Below are 16778 nucleotides of genomic sequence, written 5' to 3' on the forward strand. Positions count from 1 at the left end.
AACAATTGTTTACAGACAGATTATTTCACTTATAATTCACTGTATCACAATTCCAGTAGGTCAAAAGTTTACATACACTAAGTTGACTGTGCCTTTAAACAGCTTGGAAAATTTCAGAAAATTATGTTATGGCTTTAAAAGCTTCTGACAGGCTAATTGACATCATTTGAGTCAATTGGAGGTGTACCTGTGGATGTATTTCAAGGCCTACCTTCAAACTTAGGGCCTCTTTGCTTGACATCATAGGAAAATCAAAAGAAATCAGCCAAGACCACAGAAAAAAATTGTAGACCTCCACAAGTCTAGTTCATCTTTGGGAGCAATTTCCAAACACCTGAAGGTACCACGTTCATCTGTACAAACAATAGTATGCCAGTATAAATACCATGGGACCACACAGCCGTCATACGGCTCAGGAAGGAGATGCGTTCTGTCTCCTAGAGATGAACGTACTTTAGTGAGAAAAGTGCAAATTAATCCCAGAACTACAGCAAAGGACCTTGTGAAGATGCTGGAGGAAACAGGTACAAAAGTATTTATATCCACAGTAAAACTAGTCTTATATCGACATAACCTGAAAGGCCGCTCAGCAAGGAAGAAGCCACTTCTCCAAAACCGCCATAAAAATGCCAGACTACGGTTTGCAACTGCACATGGGAACAAAGATCGTGCTTTTTGGAGAAATGTCCTCTGGTCTGATGAAACTCTTTGGCCATAATGACCATCGTTATGTTTGGAGGAAAAAGGGGGAGGCTTGCAAGGCTTTCAATCGTGAAGCATGGGGGTGGCATCATCATGTTGTGGGGGTGCTTTGCTGCAGGAGGGACTGGTGCACTTCATAAAATAGATGGCATCATGAGGGAGGAAAATTATGTGGATATCTTGCAGCAACATCTCAAGACATCAGTCAGGAAGTTAAAGCTTGGTCGCAATTGGGTCTTCCTAATGGACAATGACCCCAAGCATACTTCCAAAGTTGTGGCAAAATGGCTCAAGGACAACGAAGTCAAGGTATTGGAGTTGCCATCACAAAGCCCTCACCTCAATCCTATAGAAAATTTGTGGGCAGAACTGAAAAAGCGTGTGCGAGCAAGGAGGCCTACAAACCTGACTTCGTTACACCAGCTCTGTCAGGAGGAATGGGCCAAAACTCACCCAAATTATTGTGGGAAGCTTGTGGAAGGCTACCCGAAACGTTTGACCAAAGTTAACCAATTCAAAAGCAATGCTACCAAATACTAATTGAATGTATGTACACTTCTGACCCACTGGGAATGTGATGAAAGAAATAAAAGCTGAAATAAACCATTCTCTCTACTATTATTCTGACATTTCACATTCTTAAAATAAAGTGGTGATCCTAACTGACCTAAGACAGGGAATTTTCACTAGGATTAAATGTCAGAAATTGTGAAAAACTGAGTTTAAATGTATTTGGCTAAGGTGTATGTAAACTTCTGACTTTAACTGTATATATATATATATATATATATATATATATATATATAACACAACATGTAAAGTGTTGGTCCCATGTTTCATGAGCTGAAATAAAATAACCCAGAAATGTCCCATACGCACAAAGCTTACTTCTCTCAAATGTCTCAATTTGTTTACATCCCTGTTAGTGAGCATTTCTCCTTTGCCAAGGTAATCCATCCACCTGATTTCAAGAATTTGATTAAACAGCATGATCATTACACAGGTGCACCTTGTGCTGGGGGCAATAAAAGGCCATTCTAAAATGTGCAGTTTTGTCACACAACACAATTCCACAGTAGTCTCAAGTTTTGAGGGAGCGTGCAACTGGCATGCTGACTGCAGGAATGTCCACTATTGCTGTTGCCAGAGAATTTTATGTTCATTTCTCTACCATAAGCCGCCTCCAATGTTATTTTAGAGAATTTGGCAGTACATCCAACCGGACTCACAACCGCAGACCAGGTGTCACCACGCCAGCCCAGGACCTCCACATCCGGCTTTTTCACCTGAGGGATGGTCTGAGACGAGCCACCAGGACAGGTGATGAAACTGTGGGTTTGCATAACCGAAGAACCATCTCAGGGAAGCTCATCTGCATGCTCGTCGTCCTCACCAGGGACTTGACCTGACTGCAGTTCGGCATTGTAACTGACTTTAGTGGGCAAATGGTCACCTTCGATGGCCACGGCACACTGGAGAAGTGTGATTAATCCCAGTTTCAACTGTACCAGGCAGATGGCATCGTGTGGGCAAGTGGTTTGTTGATGTCAACGTTGTGAACAGGGTTCCCCATGGTGGGGTTATGGTATGGGTAGGCATAAGCTATGGACAACAAACACAAATTAGCATAACAAGTCAATATAGTCTACTACAGTAGCCTAAACATTTTTATTGATATAGTGTATATTTGTGTCATTTCAAATGCATTTGTTATGTCTAGTCCTTTGAAATTCTTCTTTCTATCGAAGTCAAATACTCCACACAATGCTTTAATTAGTTTATCAGGCTTTGTCTTTGCTATTTTAAAATATACCTATAATATAACATTTTTATTATACAACTATCCTTAGAAATCAAAGGCAGCACATTTATTATTCATATAATCAGAGATGGTGCATGTCAGTTCCCCCACCCCCTATTTTACAGAGTGGAATGAAACAGAGATAATACAATATTTATGTTGCCGCTTTCAAGTGTTAGTCAAAACTCGGAAATGTCCGACATGCTAACTGGTTGAACGCAGCACATGTATTACTATAAACATTTAGCACGTAGAAAATGTCAGCGTTTCCTAGTTCAGTTTCATAGTAGAGCATGTGAATGCGGCATGAATGAACCAGTTTACCGGAACTGGAAATGTACACTTCTTTTAAATAGGCATTGTTTTTAATTCAGGGAGATTTATTTTTAAACGCAGGTCATGTACAATAGAAATAAAATATAAAGTGTGTAGATTTATTAAGAGGTTCAAATATTTTGTATTACAGTTTGAATATATACTGTACTGCGCACCACGTGACTTCCTTTCCGGTCTAACCTGACAATATGGATGCCAGCCGCGTGCAGCCGATCAAGCTTGCTAGAGTAAGAAAACCCAATCCTTTGTGAAATATCTTAAATAAATGAATATGTAAATTCGTAAATACTCGTCGTTTCATTTGAGCTCGTTTTTGGTAAGTTACTACCACGTTTATACTTGAACGGAGCATTGGTCCTCATTGCTCGGTGGCCTGCGCGTGCTGGGAGTGCTACAGCAGCCATTTGCTAGCTACTGTAGCTAACAGTCGATAGCTAAAGAACAGGCTCTTTATTTCCCCCCTCCCGTTACCTCGGTTGTGTAATTGTCTGTTTCAATTTCTTCTCCAGGTCACCAAGGTGCTCGGGAGAACGGGTTCCCAGGGACAGTGTACCCAGGTATGTTACTACATTCTGAAAAAGCGAACGTTAAAGTTTTGGCTTTCGAGCCAACCCAACCAGTTGAGAAGAATGTCAATGGCAAGTTAGCTAATGGTGACTCCTTGTGCAGAAAACTAGTCATTGAGCGCTCGAATTCTGTAATTCTTCTGGCTATGCCACATGCTAATGTCTAAGATTGTCATGTATAGGTAGACCGTTGGTGGCATTTGAGGTAACTAGTCGGCCAGCTAGCTATGTAGCATTTCATGGAAAATCCAAAGTAATGACAGATGTGCATCTCATCCCTGAGAAACTACACTGAACAAAAATATAAACGTAACATGTAAAGTGTTGGTCCCATGTTTCATGAACTGAAATAAAATATCCCAGAAATATTCCATATGCACAAAAAGCTTACTACTCTCAAATGTCGAGCACACATTTGTTTACATCCCACTGTCATTTCTCCATTGTCAAGATAATCCATCCACCTCACAGGTGTGGCATATCAAGAAGCTGATTAAACAGCATAATTACACAGGTGCACTTTGTACTGGGGACAAAAAGCCACTAAAACGGCCTCACAACCGCAGACCACGTGTAACCACGACAGCCCAGGACCTCCACATCTGGCTTCTTCACCTGCGGCATGGTCTGAGAACGGTCACCCGGACAGCTGGTGAAACTGGGTTTGCACAACCGGAGAACTGTCAAACCGTCTCAGGGAAGGTCATCTGCATGCTCCTTGAGCTCACCAGGATCTTGACCTCACTGCAGTTTGCGTCGTAACCGACTGTAGTGGGCAAATGATCACCTTCGATGTCCAATAGCACGCTGTGGAAAAGTGTGTTCTTCACAGATGAGTCTTGGTTTCAACTGTACCGAGCAGATGGCAGACGCTGTGTATGGTGTTGTGTGGGCGAGTGGTTTGCTGATGTGAACAGAGTCCTCCATGGTGGGGTTATGGTATGGGCAGGCATAAGCTACAGACAACTAACACAATTGCATTTTATCGATGGCAATTTTGAATGCACAGAGAAACCGTGACGAGATCCTGAGGCCGGTTGTCGTGCCATTCATCCGCCGCCATCATAATGCACGGCCCTGTGTCGCAAGGATCTGTACGCAATTTCTGGAAGCTGAAAAGGTACCATACTCACCAGGCAATGTCACCTGTTGAGCACGTTTGGGATGCTCTGGATTAGAGGTTGACTGATTTTAGCTTTTTCATCGCCGATTTATTGGAGGACCGAAAAAAGCCGATACCGATTAATCAAACAATTTTTGTATATATATTTGTAATAATGACAATTACAACAATACTGAAGAAACACTAACTTAATACATAAGTCTATTTGGTTTAAATAATGTGGAAACAGTGTTGTGGAAGAAAGTGAAAGTGCAATATGTGCCATGTAAAAAAAAAAAGCTAACGTTAAGTTCCTTGCTCAGAACATGAGAACATATGAAAGCTGGTGCTTCCTTTTAACATGAGTCTTCAATATTCCCAGTTAAGAAGTTTTAGGTTGTAGTTATTATAGGACTATTTCTCTCTATACCATTTGTATTTCATATACCTTTGACTATTGGATGTTCTTATAGGCACTATAGTATTGCCAGCCTAATCTCGGGAGTTGATAGGCTTGAAGTCATAAACATTACTGTGCTTCAAGCATTGCGAAGAGCTGCTGGCAAACGCAGGAAAGTGCGTTTGAATGAATGCTTACGAGCCTGCTGCTGCCTACCACCGCTCAGACTGCTCTATCAAATAAGACTTAATTATAATAAACACACAAATACGATCCTTAGTTTCCAGATTTGACCATATTAACATCTATGGGCTAGGTGGGACGCTAGCGTCCCACCCGTGGTGCACTCCATCAACAGCAGGTGCATTTCAAGAGCGGCAAATTTGAATCCAAATAAATGTCAAAATTCAAATTTTTCAAACATACAACTATTTTACACCCTTTGAAAGATAAACATCTCCTTAATCTAACCACGTTTTACGATTTCAAAAAGGTTTTACGGCGAAAGCATAAATTTAGAGTATGTTAGGACAGTACATTTACAAGAGTTGTGTGTAATGTTTTGTCAATTCAAAGACAGGGTCACCAAAACCATAAAACCAGCTAAAATGATGCACTAACCTTTTACAATCTCCATCAGATGACACTCCTAGGACATTATGTTAGAACTAAAAATGCATGCATTGTCTATCAAGTTCATATTTATATCCAAAAACAGCGTTTTACTATGGCATTGATGTTGAGGAAATCGTTCCCTCCAATAACCGGCAGTCAAGTCAGCATCACAAATTAAATAATTAAAATTAGTAAACATTGGTAAAATATTATATTGTCATTTAAAGAATTATAGATTTACATCTCTTGAACCCAATCAACTTGCCAGATTTAAAAATAACCTTACTGGGAAATCACACTTTGCAATAATCTGAGCACTGCGCCCAGAAAAATACGCGTTGCGATACAGACTAGACGTCATGTTGGGGAGATCTAAAATCGAAAATACTATGTAAATAATCCATTACCTTTGATTCTCTTCATCAGATGTCACTTCCAGGTATCACAGGTCCATAACGAATGTAGTTTTGTTCAAAAAAGCTCATCATTTATGTCCAAAAATCTCCGTCTTGTTAGCACATGATCTAAGCCAGCCGGACTTCTCGTCATGAACGAGGGGAAAAAATATATTTACGTTCGTTCAAACATGTCAAACGTTGTATACCATAAATCATTAGGGCCTTTTTTAACCAGAACATGAATAATATTCAAGGTGGACGAATGCATACTCTTTTATAACGTATTGGAACGAGGGTACCCAACATGAACTCGTGTGCCAGGTGTCTAATGGGCCATCATCGTTCCATGGCTCTTGTTCGGTCAGATCTCCCTCCAGAAGACTCAAAACACTTTGTAAAGGCTGGTGACATCTAGTGGAAGCAATAGGAAGTGCCAAAATATTCCTCAGCCCCTGTGTTTTTCAATGGGATAGGTTTAAAGGTAATACAACACATCAGGTATCCACTTCCTGTCAGAAAATGTCTCAGGGTTTTGCCTGCCAAATGAGTTCTGTTATACTCACAGACACCATTCAAACAGTTTTAGAAAATGTAGGGTGTTTTCTATCCATATGTAATAAGTATATGCATATTCTAGTTACTGGGTAGGAGTGGTAACCAGATTAAATCGGGTATGTTTTTTTATCCAGCCGTGTCAATACTGCCCCCTAGCCCTAACAGGTTAATGACCTATCATTTCGAAAATAAAATGTTTCGTATTTTATTGAACAGGTGGCATCAAGTCTAAATATTGCTGCTACATTGCACAACCTTCAATGTTATGTCATAATTATGTAAAATTCTGGTAAATTTAATTACGGTCTTTGTCACACAGTTCGCAACAAGCCTGGTGGCCCAAACTGTTGCATATACCCTGACTCTGCTTGCACAGAATGCAAGAGAAGTGATACAATTTCCCTAGTTAATATTGCCTGCTAACATGAATTTCTTAACTAAATATGCAGGTTTAAAAATAGATACTTGTGTATTGATTTTAAGAAAGGCATTGATGTTTATGGTTAGGTACATTGGTGCAACAACAGTGCTTTTTTTGCGAATGCGCTTGTTAAATCATTACCCATTTGGCGAAGTAGGCTGTGATTCGATGATAAATGAACAGGCACTGCATTGATTATTTGCAACGCAGGACAAGCTAGTTAAACTAATAATATCAACCATGTGTAGTTATCTAGTGATTGTTTGTTTTTTATAAGATAAGTTTAATGCTAGCTAGCAACTTACCTTGGCTCCTTGCTGCACTCGTGTAAACGGTCGGTCAGCCTGCCATGCAGTCTCCTCGTGGAGTGCAATGTAATCGGCCATGAATGACGCCCAAAAATACCGATTGTGAAAACTTTGAATCGGCTCTACCGATTAATCGGTCGACCTTTACTCTGGATCGACTTGTACGACAGAGCGTTCAGTTCCCGCCAATATCCAGAAACTTCAAACAGCCGTTGAAGAGGAGTGGGACAACATTCCACAGGCCACAATCAACAGCATGATCAATTCTATGCGAAGGCGATGTCGCACTGCGTGAGTAAAGTGGTGGTAACACCAGATAGTGACTGGTTCTGATCCACACCCCTACCTTTTTTTTTTTCTCTCTCTCTCTCTCGGTATCTGTGAACAACAGATGCATGTCTGTATTCCCAGTGACGTGAAATCCATAGATTAGGGCCTCATTTATTTTAAATGACTGATTTCCTTATGAACTCTAACAGTTTTAAATATTTGCAATTGTTGCGTTTTTATATATTTGTTTGTGTAGTTAGCAACTGTCAACGGATTGATACAAATGCACCAGTTCACTAAACACTTTTCAGGTGGGATCTGATTTTAAATAGTATTTAGGTCCCTGTCTTGGTTCTGCGTGTTAAATCACATTTTATTAGTCACATGCTTAGTAAACCACAGTTGTAGACGTAACAGTGAAATGCTTATGGGCTCTTCCCAATAATGCAGAAAATGGAAAAGTAATGACACGTATGAATAAATTCATTGCGCAACGGTAACTTTGCTATATACATGGGGTGGCAAGTCCTATGTGCAGTGGTATGAGGTAGATATGTACATATGACTAGGAATAAAGTGACTACGCAACAGGATAGATAAACAGTAACAACAGTCTTATGGTAGGGTGTTGGGGGGACACATTTAAACTATGTTTCTTGTACTTTGTATTCCATGTTAGAGAAGCTTCTCTGGAACAACTTTATTTCATGCTATTTTTTCATACTTAACTCTGCATTGTTGGGAAAAGGCTCAAAAAGTAAGCATTACACGGTAAAGTCTACACCTGTTGTATTCGGTGCATGTGACATCCGATTTGATCTTATTTTCAAGTTATTGGGAAAAGTCAAAGGTTGCGGACAGGTCTTTATGAAAGTAAAAATTCAATTAAAATTATATTATGCAAATTAGGCAGTACAAATACATTACAGTAATTTAAGCCCAGTAAGGTACGGTCCTGTTCATGCGTTAGTTTGTAACAATTTGTGAATTACAATGCAAATTAGATACTTCATACACGGCACCGTGGCTTCACACTCACACACAGCCTCGGCAAATGGTGTCAGGCACTCGTCGTGGAAATGGGGGTGACGAAACGTAAATTTGAAAACATCTAAATGAGTTACCACAGGTGACGCGACAATGGACACTAACACCCTAGTTATGGTTTTAACTGTAAATCATGACCCCACATGTTAATTTGATTTAAAAGTAATCAACAGTCCTGTTTACTTTTTAATGTGAGCTATGAGTATTATAAATCAGTCTGACATTATTTCAGTCTGGCGACAGTATGGTGTGAAGTGACTGAAATGCATCGAAGGTATTGGTATCAGGCAATGTTGTATGCTCTTCTGTGTAGAAAATAACATATTTCCCCCCCCCCCAGTCTGATTTAGTGCCTAGTCTTGTCCACTCGGTTCTAAGGTCTTGTGGGCATTGTAAAGGGAAACATTACGCACTCGCTCAAGTCTTTCATTGATGGGGCATATTTTGGAGCTTAAACCGTTCAAAAGATGGAGCCACATTTGTAGGAGTAAAACTAAAACAACTGTTTATTACGACCACATCTAGCAGCTACTGGAGGTTACTGACTTAACCTCGGTTCTATGAACCAAGCGCAATCTCTTGCAATCCCTAGTGTGGGAAACCCTCTTCTATTGTATCCTGCCTTTCTCTTTCAGGTCCGTGTGGAGTTCATGGATGACAGCAACCGGTCCATCATCAGGAATGTGAAGGGGCCAGTCAGAGAAGGCGATGTGTTGACACTTCTGGAGTCTGAAAGGGAAGCCAGGAGGCTACGATAGGTGTGTACTGTTGTCCATACAAAGCTTGAGCAGGCAACTAGACTAAGCCATGGGCCAATTTGTCAGAGCAGATGGTCAGATGGCCTAAACATAATTATAATAATTTTTACACTGCAAATTGACCTCAAGTAGGCCCAAAACGAAATTGTATTTAAAATAATTTCATACCTTAGAAACAACCGCATGAAGTTTTTTTTTAAATACAAAAATATGGGGGAATACTTGAAAAATATAGCAAAATATGTTCAGCTGAATTTTTTTCCTTTTAACCTGAACTTAGATTAAGTATAGTAAGGGCCTTCACATGTACTCCTAGAAAGCAGTTGTTTGCACATGGTTTTGCTTTAACCTTATCACACCTGATTCAGTTAATCATGGTCCTGAGGCGCAGTTGTGTTTATTTTTATTTAACTATGCAAGTCAGTTAAGAGCAAATTCTTATTTACAATGGCGGCCTACACCAGCCAAACCCGGACAATTGTGCTTAGATTTAGACCCTATGGGACTCCCAATCACGGCCGGTTGTGATATAGCCTGGAATCGAACCAGGGTGTCTAGTGACGCCTCTAACACGGATGCAGTGCCTTAGACCACTGCGTCACTCGGGAGTCCAAGTAGGGCTGGAACAATCCTGCAGGAGTGGTTTCCATTCCGTAAGTGTAATATTTTTGGTCAGCTTTTAGACTGCCACCAGTGCAAGTACACTCACTGATGTAATGTTCTTGGCACCAGAAGCTAAGGAAACTAAAAACCAAGGCTGCTGGCCATGGCCCTTGAGGGAACTCAGAACGACTCACTACAACCACTAAAATTACTGCTTCATAGTATGTAAATAATGGTGTAGCTGGACTGGGAAATCATTCAGCTCTACTTCCATGTGTATCATCCCAGGGACAAGTTGAGGTCATGTTAGTATTGTGTCCTTGGGTCTGTTAGCTACCATTTTGAAAAAGCTAAATATGTGCATAAATGAATGAATTCCCACCTCTTTCCTTGCAGTGGCCGGGGAAGATGTGAGATGCCAAATGAAAGCCTGTGGAGATGACACCCCATCAGTACACCTGAAAATGGCCCCACATCTCACTTGTGCAAAGTTAATGAAATAAAATGTTGTTCAAGGCGAAGATTTGTCATTTTTCTGTTCAATGGCCAACATGTGTAGACGTGTTCTGAGATCTGTACTTGGTAGTTTATTTTAATGTACTCTCTGTTCTAGGATATGGTATTAATGCCAACTCTTGTGATTTGGATGATCCTATTACAACATACAATTCACACCTAGTACTGCAAAAAAAAATACAGGTGCTGAATTTGAAGTACAGGGGATGAAGTAGCAGCTGTCATCACTGGAACCATGTGATGTTCTTTACATTGTCTCTGGAATGTTCTGCTGCTTTTGAATTTCAAACTGAACTTTGCCCCCTGGGTAGTTCTGTAGATTTGAAAGAATTGGATTGGATGAAATCTTCATGTTGCTTACACCTATTTAATAGTTTCAGATCTACAGGGCTGGGTAGGTGGGGCATGGGTGAACTTCAGCCTGTACTTGGACTATAGGAGTACACAGTGGACCAGTGCCACTACAAATATTGTATGGTCATTGGATTGAAATATTTATGAAGTGGAATATGATATCAGTTTGTACATCATGGAACACTTTGCTGTTTTAGTTAGGATTCGGTCAGGCTACAAAACACAGCCTAATGTCCTTAGTGCTCCAATATCTAGAATGATTGTAGAGAAAGGGTAGCCTCGCAAGCCACCATGATCTCACGAGCTTACACAAATGTTTCACTGGACTCGTGCAGCAAACCATTCATGTAAGCTCGTGAGATCAGGGTGGCTTGCAAGCGTTCCACATGATAGACTTCACCTATCCTTTTACGTCAGATCAGGGTTACTTCAGGTAAGGAAGGCTGTATGATGCTGTGGTAACATAGGGTATTGGCCTATGAAAGGGGCTATTCCTGACACCATACTACAGTATAGTGCTGACATTGATGTATCCAATTTTGTTAAACAGACTATCCTCATGCTGTTTATCAATTGTATCAGAGTTAATGGCAAGTGCCAAACATTTCCTCAATTCCCTTGTTCAGGGTTTTCCAAACTGTCCTGGGCCCCCTCCCTGGGTGCATGTTTTGGTTTTTGCCCTAGCACTACACAGCTGTTTCAAATAACAAACTCATCACGCCCTGATTATTTGAAGTAGTGGTAAGGTAAAAACCAAAACGTGCACCCAGGGGTGGCACCAGGACAGTTTGGTAAACCCTGCCCTAATGTGTTGACTAGCTTTCTTCAGGGTAGAGGTGTTCTATTATTTTTTTAGCTATACCCAAATGTAGAGTTTCAGTGCTCCAGAATCTTAAATCAAATTATGCTCAAATCTTATTTACTATAATTTCTGTAAACATTTAGCCTACCCTTTTATTAATGAATGTTTATTGACAAACTATCATTGCAGAAGTTTAAACCATTTATTTTCTGTCTGCAGGTTGTTTTAGCAACATGAGTTTCCAAATAGTTCTAACATGTCAGGAAACTACACTGTTGGTGCTGTTGGAGTTATTCATAATGATGAAATATCAAGTTCATGTTGAGTTAGCTCATGTCCAGTAGAGGGAAGCATCGTTCCTAGACTATTTTCAGTTTGGTCTCCAGATGGAATTTTGTTGACTGCCACAGGGTTATTTTTACACATTTGTTACTGTGTAATTGTTTTGCTCTGTACCTTAACACCTCTGGTTGGTTGTTGGTGAAAATGCTTTCTATTCTGTAGCCTAACACTTACGTCTGACCTACTTCCAACAACTACTGTAGATGGACGTACTGTTTGTGCTATCTATTGTCTTTTGAGACCAAAATGGTAATTTATGAATGCCATCTAAATTAATCTTCAGTGACATTATTATGCTTCCTGATACTGTGACAAATGTCACATATTCCTTTAAATCATTTGTCTGAACTCCGTTGTCTATCATTGCCTTTCATGCTTTTGAATGTCTCATTCTTCTTATCCGATCAAATGTGATTTTTGTTGTCTTCTGGTAAATAATGATTATCTGATTCATTACTTTCATAATGTGAGCTCTTATGTAACTTGATCACAATGCTGTGTCTTGTTCAAGAGAGGGCATTTGGCGAATGTGGAAACCATTTTGAAAAGTATGACAGAAAGGACTTGTCTAGACTAGTACAGCAATGTACCTGTTCTGTGGATCAACAGCTCGACGCGTAACAATGACCTACACTACCGGTCAAAAGTTTTAGAACACCTACTCATTCAAGGGTTTTTCTTTATTTTTACTATTTTCTACATTGTAGAATAATAGTGAAGACATCAAAACTATGAAATAAAACATATGGAATAATGTACTAACGAAAAAGTGTTAAACAAATCAAAATATATTTTACATCTGAGATTCTTCAAATAGCCACCCTTTGCCTTGACAACATATAAAAGAAACAATGAACACGAAACACAAACAATGCACCGACATGAAAACAGAGTCAATAACACCTGATGAAAGAACCAAGGGGAGTGACAGATATAGGGAAGATAATCAAGGAGGTGATGGATCCAGGTGAGTGTCATGAGGTGCGCGAGACGATGGTGACAGGTGTGCAGGATAATCAGCAGCCTGATGACCTAGAGGCCAGAGAGGGAGTATACGTGGACAGCTGTAACGTAACAAAATGTGGAAAAAGTCGAAGGGTCTGAATACTTTCAGAATGCACTATATAGCTATGGCTGGAAAATTTAAGGAATTCAGATTTTGAGAGAAAATACAACTGTTTATCATGGCTTTTCAAGACAATTATGCTGGCATACGTGAAACAGTGTATGTGAATTAACGCTTGCTACTCTCGCAGGCAAATTTCATGCTTTTGACCGACGTTTTCCGGTGTGATTTGGGATTCAGTCAACGACATCATTTCAAAAAGGGGTGAAAACAAAAAGGTTTCAGCTAACTTCATCACACCACACCACTCCTAAGTGAACCATCTCGATCAGTGGGTGGCAGGTGTTTTTTTCTCTCCTTCTACCTCCCTCTATCTCCCCACCCCCCTAACAGCTCCATACCAAGGCCACTCCCTCTGTCTACAGGCCTTCAAGGCATCTACTTGTACAGAGCAGGGGAAAAAACAGCTGGGTGACTTGTCTGCAGGGTATGTCATAGTCAACAATACAATGCCGACCGCTGGGGCTGATGTACTTGTTGAGACAAGTTATCTCGTGAAGTAATGTTTACTGTGCTCTCTGCATATGAGGTTTGTACATTCAGAGGTACAACTCCTGTTCTTTTGTCCTTGGCAATTCATTCGATTTAATAGCAGTCCACAAAACTGGTTGCCCAAGCTTCAATGTAATTATAAGGCAATAGCAAACAAAAACAGCATAGGCCCATACTCTGGCCCTAGATTAACCAATGTTGTACACCCTATGCTATATCTAACTATTGTATCGCAGACCTTGGAGACTTAATTAAAAGTCATGATGTACAATGAAAATGACTAAAATGAAGATTGTCAAATGGAGATACATTTATGTAAGACTAGCTTCATCCAACCAATAGATGGCCACTATGCTAGGTTGGCTTAAGGATAGCCACCCCTCATGCTGTGTAGCAGGACGTGCTGTGGTCAGGTCAGGGGACCTCGTGGGGAAGAGGGGCCTCTGATTTACTGCCCTGACAGTGACCCCGGTCAAGGTGCTCACATTTACTAATGGGGCCCTTGGGACCACAGAGAAAGGCCTTCAGACAATCACCTCCGAGGTAACTAGCGGACATTCATTGCTTCTCTAAACTGCAGTGCACCCTTAAGCACAGAGCATCCATTTCCTGCCACTAATTGCAGCACAACCTGTTTAAATTAAGCTCCAAGATGGAGTCCAAGTTCACACAGATTGGGGGCATAAGCAAAGCAAATGAATTAAGTTGAAAGACAAAAAGAAACAAAAACAGGGGCAGGAACACTAATTTCCATTGACGCCATGTCATGCACAGGAAATTCCAAATTAGGATGTGGTGAAATTTTACTATCCCAATAACCTGAAAATAACTTCAGCCTAAAGCTACCAACTTCGATCCTGTGTGCATGAGAAGGACATTAACAATGGGGCTAGAGAAAGTGTGTATGTCCTCAACATATGTGACCCTAATCTCTAGTGGACAGACTACGTAAACATAAATGTTACCGTAGATCTGTCATGACACAATGTGATGCATGAGACAACTAGCACCATTAGTTCCGTTACTTTGGACAAATCACGATTTCGCAGGTGTTAGTATCTTTCGAATTTCGGAAGGGGAGGGGACATTTTGCCCATAGACTTGTCCCTAACTTGCAAAGAGAGAGGCTGAAGCACTTCGTTCTGGTTCTCTCTTCTCTTAACAAGTATGGACCCAGATATTAATAGAGTGTCTGACCAATTACGCAAGACTTTAGATCTGGGTTAACCGAGATTACTGTGACCATAACAGACAGTTGGAATGAGAAAGAGTGCTTTAGGACTACAACACCAGCCACAGAAACAAATAATTTCCTCATAGCACTCAGACTTTTCACTTTTCACTAGCTCATACAAATAGCACGTGGATAGGTCAATGAAATCTAGAACCATTTATTTTCAAAGGTGCAGTCCCCCACGTCGCATATGTTGGATCAGTTTCCCACAATTCCCACTACTCAACAAAGTGGCAACAAAGTGGCAGTGCAAATAGCAGGTGCAAAGAGCGACTGCCTGTTGGAGCCACAAGGCAGGGTCAGACATGTTGCTGTTATTGTTAGACCTGTTTTTGTGCTATGGGGAGTGGAAAAAAGAGCCTCTCTTCTTTAGTAAACACTGCTGTGATGAAGCTGATGAACTGTGTCTTCTGCGCTGCCTGAAGCCTAAAACCCCAAACAGCAAGCAATGCAGATGTAGAAGCACAGTGGTTAGGAAAAACTCCCTAGATCATATTCCTGTCTATAATAATGTTCGGAACAGCGCAAATGGAATGGCATCAACCACATGGAAACCATGTGTTTGATGTATTTGATATCGTTCCACTGATTCCGCTCCAGCCATTACCACAAGCCCGTTCTCCCCAATTAAGGTGCCACCAACCTTCTGTGCTGTCTATGTGTATGTATGCAACCAGCAGAATCTTAATCTCTCTTATTTCTAAGAAGCTGAAACATGAAAAGACACCAACATTTACATTTTACAGTACATTTTTGTAATTTAGCAGAGATTTGGGGTTTTTGCCCTAGCACTTCACAGTTGATTCAAATAATCAAAGGCTTGATGATGAGTTGGTTATTTGAATCAGCCGTGTAGTGTTAGGGGAGGAAAATAAATATGCACCCAGGGGGGCCCCAGGACCAAGTTTGGGAAACCCTGATTTGGCCAACACTCTTACCCAGAGCAACTAGGGTTAAGTGCCTTGCTCAACGGTACATCAACAGATTTTTAATTTAGTAAACTCAGGGATTCGAACCAGCAGCCTTTCAGTTACTGGCCCAAAGCGGTTAACCGTTAGACTACCTGCTTGTGTTAAACTTGAGTTAAAACACCCACACACTATCTACCCTCACTTTGTCTTGTAACCATGTTTTCCAGTAAGCATGCCAGTAAACCCTGGGCATCCTGGCACTTGACACAACCGAGCTGAAGAACAGCTGTTGCCCGTGCTTACTGGGGGTACCTCTGAGCATGCAGCGTGCATGCTGAATTGGCCCATGCCATGTTCAGGCATACCAAACCTGTGCCATCCCTTAATGAATCAGCCAGTGACATTGGAGGTGACCCTGGGACAGAGCATCGCTGCTGTGCACACACAGCCATTGCATCCATTTGGCAGTCAAACATGACCTGTGCAAATACCACCAAGAGGGTCACAGGGTCGACATCCAGCTACGTGGTATGTTTGATCAGAGGTGGTGTGGGATCCAAAAGGGGCGCCAGATTAGTTTCAGAAATGCCTTTTTTTTATATTTTGCTATTTAGCTGGTCTATACTTAGAAATGAATTGGTCAAATGCATATTTCCTAATAATTACTTTGTGGCCTCCTGAGTGGCGCAGTGGTCTAAGGCATTGCCTCGCAGTGCTAGTTATGCTACTAGAGATCCTGGTTTGAGTCCAGGCTCTGTTGCTGTTACCGGGAGACTGGCGCAAAATTGACCCAGTGTTGTCCGGGTTAGGGCAGGGTTTGGCCGGTGGGGATGTCCTTGTCCCATCGCGCTCTCGCGAATTCCTGTGGAGGGCCGGGTGCAGTGCATGCTGACACGGTTGCCAGGTGTACAGTGTTTCCTCTGACACATTGGTGCGTCTAACTTCCGGGTTAAGCGGGCATTGTGTCAAGAAGCAGTGCGGTTGGGTTCTGTTTTAGAGGAAGCACTGCTTTTGACCTTTGCCTCTCCAGGGTCCGTACAGGAGTTGCAGCGATGGGACAAGACTGTAACTACCAATTGGATACCACGAAATTGGGGAGAGAAAAAATTACTTTGTGCC

At 41.2% G+C, this 16778-nt stretch overlaps 1 protein-coding gene across 1 annotated transcript; it reads left to right on the forward strand.

The window, feature by feature from the left end:
• Nucleotides 1-2958: 2958 nt before the first annotated feature.
• rps28 (ribosomal protein S28) lies at nt 2959-10403 on the forward strand. The gene is made up of 4 exons (XM_014190015.2): nt 2959-3066; nt 3349-3396; nt 9157-9279; nt 10279-10403. Exons 1-3 carry the CDS (start codon nt 3028-3030, stop codon nt 9277-9279), a joined length of 210 nt encoding a protein of 69 aa, XP_014045490.1. The 5' UTR covers nt 2959-3027; the 3' UTR covers nt 10279-10403.
• Nucleotides 10404-16778: the final 6375 nt, after the last annotated feature.

The sequence above is a fragment of the Salmo salar genome, chromosome ssa03 (assembly GCF_905237065.1).
Source record: "Salmo salar chromosome ssa03, Ssal_v3.1, whole genome shotgun sequence".
In the NCBI taxonomy this organism is placed as follows: Eukaryota; Metazoa; Chordata; class Actinopteri; order Salmoniformes; family Salmonidae; genus Salmo; species Salmo salar.

What these genes read in the sequence shown, in the direction of transcription:
- rps28 (XM_014190015.2), top strand. Translation starts at nt 3,028, where the DNA reads ATGGATGCCAGCCGCGTGCAGCCGATCAAGCTTGCTAGA. An exon ending in AGCCGATCAAGCTTGCTAGA is followed by an intron (nt 3,067 to 3,348) that starts GTAAGAAAACCC and finishes TTTCTTCTCCAG; the next exon opens with GTCACCAAGGTGCTCGGGAG. An exon ending in CCCAGGGACAGTGTACCCAG is followed by an intron (nt 3,397 to 9,156) that starts GTATGTTACTAC and finishes TTTCTCTTTCAG; the next exon opens with GTCCGTGTGGAGTTCATGGA.